The 10,421-nt window shown below is 30.9% G+C and overlaps 1 protein-coding gene across 1 annotated transcript; it reads left to right on the top strand.

The window, feature by feature from the left end:
* Positions 1–1,690: 1,690 nt before the first annotated feature.
* LOC120637653 (golgin subfamily A member 4) lies at positions 1,691–9,885 on the top strand. Its single transcript, XM_039909575.1, has 8 exons — positions 1,691–2,026; positions 2,634–2,706; positions 3,319–3,440; positions 3,816–3,923; positions 5,581–5,778; positions 5,908–5,991; positions 6,080–9,106; positions 9,396–9,885. Exons 1-8 carry the CDS (start codon positions 1,943–1,945, stop codon positions 9,417–9,419), a joined length of 3,720 nt encoding a protein of 1,239 aa, XP_039765509.1. The 5' UTR covers positions 1,691–1,942; the 3' UTR covers positions 9,420–9,885.
* Positions 9,886–10,421: the final 536 nt, after the last annotated feature.

The raw sequence follows: 10,421 nt of genomic DNA, 5'->3' as shown, positions 1-10,421 counted from the left end.
AATCGTCTACAATTGTATAAAAATTACCTTGTGATGTTCTAAATATTATTTTTTAGACCTTTATATCCTACTTACCTTAATTTTGTTACATATTTGATTTAATGAACATACTAACTTGCGCCAAATCAGCAAATGTTGTGTAAATCGAGAGAACAAATCTAAAAATTACTTTAAAAAATTCAATACAACTTTATTTACTAGCCATCACCCGGTTGCAATTTGCCATTATACGTCTACGACCGTAATAAAATTATTTTCTATTATACAATCGACTAATCGCCTTCCTATCCTTTAATCTATGCTCAGATACTGGACCACACAGAGCTGTGACACAGAGATACAGTATTTGCCGTGACGGTTACTTACACAAAGATTTATTACGTAAAGCAGAAAGAAAGAGATGCTAAAGTATTATTTGTCTTAATCTTCGTGGCCTATTTTTCTGCCCCAAAAATAAATATGGCTTCAGTTTCTGCGATATTTAATTTCGTTTAAATTAATAAGTTATGCGTCTTAGGTTTTATTCTGTGTGCACTATTGGATAATTTAGTGTTTTGGGCTGTTGCTTGTAACTAAACCAACTGGGTCCCATTAAAGACCTCTCCGTAAAGTTTCATTATTTCTTAAATAATACTGGCACATGATCTTTTGGAGGCTAACCCCAACCTTGTTGTCCTATAATAACTCAAGACTTTGAGAGCATCCGAAGCAACGAGTTCACAAGATCAGACTTCCGTAAATAGCATAAAAATATGATCTAGGTAACCACTAGATCCTATTTTCAACATTATATCTCCCTCGCCTCTTCATTCAATACACAACAGCATATTCAACTTTATCTCCCTACTTCAGGCATTCATATATCCGTTAAACGGCATAGTCGATTCACTATGTATGACTCCTTCCTTCTAGTACAGGAAGAAGTCTTTAATGGTACTGTTCTCTTATTGAAATAATGGTAGTTGCGAGCCCTAACACACGCAGCGCAACGGTGGACTCCTACCCGAGCTCAGACTAGACACAAGTTCGAATGTGCGCACACATTACACACACATACTCCACATACTTGTGGAGTAACCCTACCCTATTGAAATAAATTAATTTCAATTTATTTTGATTACTGATTGTTATAACAATAAACAGAAGCATTTTTTGTTTTTATTTTCCCTATCTCAGATCTATCCTTCAATTCTACCTATCTTATAATTGTGAAGTTACTAATACTTGATTTTTCCTAAATTTATTTTGCAAAACGTTCGCCAAGAAAAAATCTTTTTACTTTCTAAATAAGGACTTAAGTTTTTCTGGTAATACTTAACATCCGTGCATATACTATAGTAGCCAGGCAGTGGCGGCTGGTTAGACAAAACGTTTATAACGTTATGCGTTACGTAAGAGTATATAAGAAAGAAGTAGCAAATTATTTTTTGCATTATCGGCGTTGCGTGATTTTGTGACCATCGAATGTCAAATTTGACGGGCGTTGTTCAACCAATAAAAAGTTGTTTTTAATTTACAACGATTTTTAAGTTTTGAAAAAGTGTGCCCTTAAAGAATTTATTAAATTTAATTCTACAAAATTTCAAACGTTTGTTTTCTGAAATTAAAATTATAGTTACATTTTTACGAGGTTACGAAATAATATCGATAAATCGATGTATAGCAAATTTTACAATGATCAAATGTACTCTGAGTAGTAAATAAAAAAGTCGTAGTCTGTGATCTTAAGTCCTGTGGATTTTCCGTAAAAATAAATCTATTGAATTTTGTTGATGATGAACTAGGTTTCAAGTTAAAAAATGTTGTTGAAAGTTCTTAATTTCTGATAAATATATGTCAATTTATTTAACATTCAATATTGATAAAGGAATACTTATAAAGTATATGTAATCTTAGCAAATAAATGTGTAACTTTAATTAATTGGAATACTAGCCAGCAACAATGTTCAAGAAGTTCAAAGATAAATTGGCTGAGGAAGTTAAGTCATCACCCCAAAGGATCCAACAGTTTGCACAAGCTGCTCAGGTACGTTATTAGGTTTTAAATTCATTATTGTGGGATAGTGCAACATATAAGTAGTTCAAGTCTGTTACGTCGTCTGTAATTTTACTAAGTTTTAAAAGAGTAAAATGAAGCTTTCACTCTATTAATCTATTTAGATGAATACAATATTGAAAACGGTACCTTCGAAGTTAGTTTGATTTGGAGTAATTAATCCGTCTGATCGAGCATTTTAGCGTACATTTTGGTCTATGTACTTGGGTTCCGCGGGATCAGAAAGGTATAGAATTCCGTTTTCAATAGATTTATGGTAAATTATGGACAACATTTAATTGTAAATGATTCCTGATGTTGTTTTTAGAAAATAAAAACACTATATTTTTTCTGATTTCTCTCGTTTGATCAAATAACTCGGTTCATTCGTGCCTACATTGCAACATTTTGCACTAATTTCTTTACTCTTGCTAATTATTTATAAAGTAAACAGTATTTGGCATCATTCTCTCTGGTGAATATAATAATAGTACTGTAAATAAATAGAGCACATTTCTTCTATTTTGCACCTTAATGAAATGACAAAAGACGGTACATGGATTTAAAAAAAAAAATCTACAACAGAAATTTGTTTCAGGCAGCAGTAACTTCAGCTTCAAGCAGCATATCAGACATAACAAATAATGACTTATTTTCTATTGGTGACAATGGTAATTAATATATATGATAAACCAATCAACTCTAATGATCTACGGAAGCATATTTGCTATAGTTAAAATATTGAAAAAAAACTAGCATATATAGTACTAGGAATAGCATAAGCAGGAGACTCTAATTTGATCCCTTAATTATCCCCACACAAAAGAGATAAAATTGACTTATACAACCACAGGGAAAAGTGAAAGGTTACCCTTATTTGATATTACTATATTATTTCCACATGTACACCCATGCTTGGAGAGTATATTTTGTAATTTTTTTTGTGAACTTCATTGCACAAGAAAACAACAATGTACAAAAGGCAAACTTAATGCTTAGCACTCTCTACCAGTCAACCTTTAGTTCAATCTATATCTAATACTATATACTATATTGGATAGTCCACAATCCTTTCCCTGTGGTGTAAATGTCTCGTGCACATGCCAGTCATGCTAGGGTTACTAATCCTTGGGGAAATGTAGAACTCCCCTGTATTTAATATTGTAGATGTCTGCATTAAAAGGTAGCCAAACAAGCTGGTGGGAAATTATCTATTTGTATAATTTATATTATTGCACCTTCTGGTTTAATGTACGGTATTGATATTTTTTACTTATTTTTAGACGCATCTAGCAAGAGTCGGAATTCAAGTAGCCAACAAAGTAACTTACAAGAAGTGTCTCTTTTACAACCAGGAATGACAGAAGCAAATGTTGAGCCAATGGATTATCAAATGACTCAAGAGGTGAAATATATTTTTAGAAAACCTTTGTCTTATCTTATTGTTGTATTTTTGGCAAATTCTGAATAATATCTGGTCGGATTTTTCCAGCCTAAAGCTATTGTTTTGCTAGTTTCCAGATTTAAATTTGTAAGCCCTGATAGGGCTTACATAACGCGCCACAAGATAATTACATCTCCCCGCATGTTAGCCCAATGAAATCTTATTTGATTAAGCTGACTTAGTAAATTTTTAGATTCCAAGCAAGTATGTTCATAGAAAGCCAAAATTGAAATGTGTTTGGGTTATAATACAAAAGTATGAATGTGTATTACTGTAAAGTCTATTTTTAAAGGAAATAATTAATAATGTAGAATTTTAAATTTTATTTTGCTGCAGATGACCCAAGAAAGCCAAAGACAAAGAAGATTGTCTAACAGTTCATTGGCTAGTGACATATCTTTTCGACTACCAAGCTATGAAAGTCCTTCTATGTACCATTTGCAGGTAAGTTATATATTGTTTACTATGCTTACCAACACTAACAATCTTAAAATACCAGGATCGGAAATGTTTATAAATGAATAAAATCATTAAAAAAAAAGTGCAAAGTTATAAATAACATATTTAAACAGATACAGTCCAGCAGTGGACTTATAGGATGTTACAGGCTATTGATGACCAGATGTGTCTAATCTTCTTATTGTCTATCTAATTTTGAGATTTGTGCAAAATCTTAGAATCCTGTTGGTTTACAATACACCAACCCAGTAACCTTATACAATCCATTTATATCATATATCATATACAAAGCAACCATTAGGAAAGTGTGGCGATGGATTGTAAAGCGAGCCACAGCCAGTCTGTCAAGACTAAGAAGAAGTAATTAACATTTGGAATTTTTCAATTATCAAAATTCACTTGAATCGCTATTTTTTTGTAAACATAACAAGAAAAATATCTGCAAAGTCCTTTTTTTAAAATTCACACAGATACCACACATCAAGCAGTAAGAATGTGGCTGTCTTTAAGTAAACCCTAGAAGGGATCGAAAAAAAAAAACAAAGCAATCTTGTTATGAAATTCAGTGCAATATTATATAATTTGTTTGGATATTGTACTTATTAGGGCATTGGGTGGTTTAATGTTGGGAATAAGCTTACTGTTTCTTTTAACAAAGTGTGTCGAATTTATCTTACCAAATGTAAAGAAAATTGATAAAAATATAATGATAAATGGTGAATCACTAAGAATAGAGACTTCCAAAGTTTTTCTGGGCGTGACCTTGGATAATAAGCTACAGTGGGGTGCCCATATAGATTCACTAGCGGGTAAACTAAGCTCGGCTGCCTACGCAGTCAGAAAAATTAGACAGATTACTGACATTGAAATAGCTAGGCTAGTTTATTTTGCGTACTTTCATAGTGTTATGTCCTATGGAATCTTGTTATGGGGTAAAGCAGCTGATATCGAAACTATATTTATATTGCAGAAAAGAGCTGTACGGTCAATATATAAACTTAAATCACGCGAATCCCTCCGTGAGAAGTTTAAAGAAATAGGCATACTTACTGTAGCTTCACAATATATTTATAACAATATAGTATTTGTAAGACAACATATTAGTATTTATAAACAAAAAGTGGACATAAACAGTCGACTTACAAGAAATGGTCATAAATTAGTGTCATCTGCATATCGTCTGCGTAAGGTACAGGGATCATTTGTGGGATTGAGTATACGCTTTTATAATATGATTCCTAAGGTGATTTTGGACCTGCCAATGCACAAGTTTAAAGGATTTGTTAAAACACACTTATTACAGCGAGGTTACTATACAATGGATGAATTTTTTAATGACAAGGTTGCTTGGAAGCTTCCGGCTCCGCTTTCAGCTCACACAAGATAGAAAAATGAATGTTAAAATGCAAAATGTAAATTGTTGATGTTGGAAAAGAGCAACTGCTGAGTTTCTTGCCGGCTTCTTCTCGGTAGAATCTGCCTTCCGAACCGGTGGTAGAATCACTACAAACAGACAGACTTGACGTTTCAAAAGTGCTTATATTAGGCCTACTTGAAATAAATAAATTTTGAATTTTGAATTTAATAGTGGATTTCATTCAGAGGATCATGGTAATGGATAAAAATGTTTATATGCTTGCAGTCTGACATGGAGGTATCAGCAAGTGAAGCTGAGGATAGAGGATTACCTGGTGGGACAGTTAATCTTGATCGTGTGACAAAGGAGCAAATCTATTCAGCATATCGTCGTACACAAGATCGATGTACTAAATACAAAACACAGTATGCAGATCTCGCTCGTCATTATAAACTACTTGAAAGGGAAAATGCAAAAGCTAGGGTAAATATCAAATATGATTTCGTAGGGTAGTCTATAGCACTACAAGCTTAAATTTTACTGAGCTTAATAATATTTTTTATTATAAACATTTATTTAAAAAAAAATATACACAAGTAATAATTTTTTCAGAATGTTCTTGTGGAGACACAAGACAAGGCTCTAAGGAGAATATCTGAGTTGCGGGAACAATGTTCATTAGAACAAAGTGCGAAAGTATGTATAAATATTTATCATGTATTAATTATTGCATATTAAATATTGAATAAATTATAGCAAGATCGTAATTTTAAATGGTTTTCAGGCCCATCTTGAGAAAGCCCTTCGGATGGATATTGAAGAAAAAAATATGAAAATTGAAACTCTTAACACAAAACTAAGACTTCTACAGAGTAATGATATAACTGAGAGCAGTCATTTATTACATACAGGTAGCAATAACAAGCCAGCTTCGGTGGGAAATGAAAATGATTGCCCTTTAATAACGCTGGCCACTGACAATGAATGTTCGGAAAAAATACCAAATGAAGATTCTATGTCATCAGAAATAACAGTTTTAAACAATAAAGTAGAAAAAATGGAACAATTACTTAACAAATATAAAGAATCACTCAAAACAACCAAAGAAAAGAATGCTCAGCTAGCTGCAGAGTTACAAAAAAATTCAAGTGAACTGGATGTTAAAGTTAAAGAAAACGATCAATTGAAAGCTACAACTCTATCTTTATTAGAAGCCAGAAAAAAAATTGAAGAACTTAACGAAAGTATCGAAGAGTTGCAAAATAAATATAATGCCCTCGAATTTATGAAAAACAAAGAAATGTCAATCTTGGAGTTAAACCTGCAAAATTCACAAGAAGAAATTCTACAATTGCATAAAAAAATTGAAGTCCTGAGTAAAAGAGAGGAAGAAAATGCTATATCATTGGCTGAAAATAAACTTAGCATTCATAAGGAATTAGAAGGAAAAGAAAACGAAATTAAATCATTAAAAGAAAGTTTAAATAATAGTCAAAATGAGATTCAATCTCTTAATATAGTTATAAACGATTACAAAAACAAAATAAATCAATTAGAAGAAGAGCATTCCAAATTAAAAAATGACATAAGCGAACTAAATTCTGATAAAGCTAAAGTCGTTGAAGTAAAAACTGAATTAGAAACTTTTGCAAAAAATTGTCAACATCTTGAAAGTTTGATTAATAAGTCTGAAGAGGAGTATAAATGTCTGGAATTACAAATGACGCAAGAAAATGCAGAAAAACTTGCTATTATTGATAGAAATGTTTATCTAGAAAATAGGAATGCACAGTTACTAGAAGAAAATACAAAAAAAAATGCACAAATTAGCCAATATGAAAATGAATTGCACTCACTTAAAAGTAATATAGAAAGTTTAAATAAACCCGACAAACAGGACGAAATAAAAAAATATGTTGAAGAAGTAAACGAATGGAAAGTAAAATGTAGTAAACTAGAGTCAGAAATACAAGATGAAAGAGAAGAACTAGTAAAATTACAGTCTGAAATTGAAAAACTTTTAGCAAACCATGAATTAGTTAGGCACTGTAATGAGAGCTTAAATATAACTGTTAACCAATTGAAATGTGAAATTGATATTTTGAAAAACAAAGTAAAAGAAACTAAACAACTAAAATTAAGTTGTGAAGACATGAAAAACAAAATAGTTGCTTTACGAAATACAATTACCATAATATTAAGAGAATCTAAAACTTTAAAACAATTTGTAAACAGTTCCATTAACAACCTAAAAGAGAAAATTATATCTGATGATTTTCAAAGATGTAATAAAGCATTACAAAACGATCTTGAAAAAATATCTGAACAGTGTAATATGGTAAAAGCAGAGTTAATTGAAAAAGAAAATGAAAATAAAGCATTGAAATTAAACATTAAACATCTTGAGTCAGATAATACTTTATATTCTGGAGAAATTAAGAATTTAATCGAGGAATCAGAAAAAATTCAAAAAATCATGCATTCTTGTAATGAAGAAAACTTTTTATTGAGTGAAAAAAATAACTTATTATTCAAGGAAAATGAAAACCTACGTATTATAGAGAAGTCGTTAACAGATGAAAAACATAAGTTAATGGAAGATAATAGCAAAGTGTCTGATATGTATAAAGAAATGCTTAATAGTTTTGAAGTTCTAAGTAAAGAGCATGACGATATCAAAGAAGCTAATATAAAAAAATCTGATCACATTAAATATTTAGAAAAATGTATCGATGAACTTAAAGAAGAAAACACGTCCTTAAAGAATTTATCTGATACAATTTCGAAGAGTGTTGTTGACATAGAATTAAAGTTAAAAGAAGTTCAAAACTCAAATTCACAAATTGAAACGGAAAAGGATCATTTAATGACAGTAATAGATAAGCTTGAAAAGAACGCCGCAGAAAGTAAACAATTAAATGGGAAAACCACACAGACGGATTTAGTCGGCAGTAATATTAACGATGAGCTTATGGAAAGCAAGAAAAGTATACAAGCATTACAACAAGAGATGCATTTGTTGAATGAATTGAATACGACACTGTCAACTCAAAATGAAAACAATTTATTAACCGTTTATAGGACTGAAGAAATATTAAAACAACGCGATTGTGCATTTGAAACACTTAAAGACGACAATCGACGTTTGCAGTCGGACATTGAAGGTCTTCAAACTCATATAACTAAGGTGTCTAAGGAAAATAGTCATTTAAATGATAAATTACGTGAGTTAATTGTTTCGACCGAAAATATTCCTGAAAAAGGTGAAATATTATCAAATGACTTAGAAGTTTTAAAAAATGAACTTGAGATTAGCAAAGACAAGATAGAAAGTTTAATTAGAGAGAATTCTTTCCTTGCTGAGGAAAACTTGGAGCTTAAAGATCAAATACAATCACATAGTTATTCTCAATCCACTGCTATAGGTAGTCCTAATGTTGATAACTTAATGGATAAATATAATACTTTATTAGACGCAAAAAACAAATTAGAAAAGAAATTAAGTGACTCAGAACAGATGAATCAATCAATAAATGGAAATATGCAACAAATGCAAGTAAATAACGATAAATTAAAACTTTCCAATGAAAAATTGGGGTTAAGATTAGATGAAGCACTTGTTAGCTTAAGACATTTGCATGCTCTACAAGAGAATACTGAATTGGAATACTTAAAAAATATTCTTTACGAGTACTTGACTGGTAACGGAGTACATTCCATAACTCTTGCTAAAGTATTAGCAGCTGTAGTTAAATTTGATGATAGGCAAACAGAGCTGGTACTACAGAAGGAGAAAGAAAGACAAGGATTTGTAAGTATACTTCAATTTCCGTAAATTCTTTAAATTAAATATTTTAGAGGCGATATAGAATAGTTAATTGGCACACATTTGACAGACCTGTGTGTGTCTTTCGCTAATGCCTGATAAATCAAGCATCAGGCGAACTATCTGACATAACGAAAAAAATTTTAAAACAAAATGTTAAATTAGCTTGATTTGATTTTAAATTTTGCTGCTGTTCTAAATGTTTTTTTAAAATGATACTCTTAATAGTACAAAGACATAGCAACTATTGATTAATATTTTTTTTTTGTTTCAGTTGCGTCAATTAGGTATAATTTGAAGAATTAAATGAAGCTGAGAAATTTGAATTTTATAATCTTATTTATTTTTATATTAACGTTAATTTCATATGTACAATGACTGACTTGATGACTTTCGCAGTTGAATCGAAATACGACTGGTTTTCAGTCTTGCTGTTTAATTTCGACTAGATTTGTTAGTTTTGTATGTAATGAATTAATAGCATAGTTTGTTGAAACATAATTTAAGGTGTTTGTCAAGTATAATTGCAATAATGTTGCCATTTTGTACATTTTGTTCTGTTAAGCACTATATAGACTATAACTGATAACAAATATATGTATAAAGTTAGTTTTAATAAAAAGATTTACATGAAGTTGTTAATACAAAATAAATGTGTATTTTAATTTATAATGTTATCAGAACTATATTTCGCTCCTTCTACTAGAATACTAATACAAGTTTTCACTAAACATAGGCATCGCCTTAAACAAATGCCTATTGATTTAGGCCATGTCTATAGAAAAAAAACGTTTAACCAACTATTGGTGAACGGTTGATGTATGCTTAGGAATCTCCTTAGATTAGGCGTTACCTATTCAGGCAAGTCCTTGTTTGTCTTTAATGAAAACGGGCATAAGTCCTAGTCTCACAGATCACTTTCATATCCACAGCAACTGTGAAACACACAGATCACTTTCATATCCACAGAAAACGTGTGAATTTCACCAACAAAGTCAGTTTCAATTTCAATCAGCCAACGGGGCATGAAAAACAACAGGGATGTTCAATTAAATTCAATGTTATCATAATTTAAGTTTTATGACACATTTGACAGACCATGTATAAATCAAGCGTCAGGCGAAATACATTGGTTCAAAACGACCAACAAAATAAGTTTGTTTTTTATCACACAAGTACTAAGTGTTAAACAAACAAAAAACAGGTTTGCTTTGTAGTAAGTAGTTAGTGCAAAAATTTCAAATGAATCCATTGACTATTTTAAACACTAACATATGAAAGCTGAATTTTGATTAAGTAC

The sequence above is a fragment of the Pararge aegeria genome, chromosome 4, assembly GCF_905163445.1.
Source record: "Pararge aegeria chromosome 4, ilParAegt1.1, whole genome shotgun sequence".
Taxonomy (NCBI): Eukaryota; Metazoa; Arthropoda; class Insecta; order Lepidoptera; family Nymphalidae; genus Pararge; species Pararge aegeria.
This window is presented reverse-complemented; position numbering and strand designations above follow the sequence as displayed.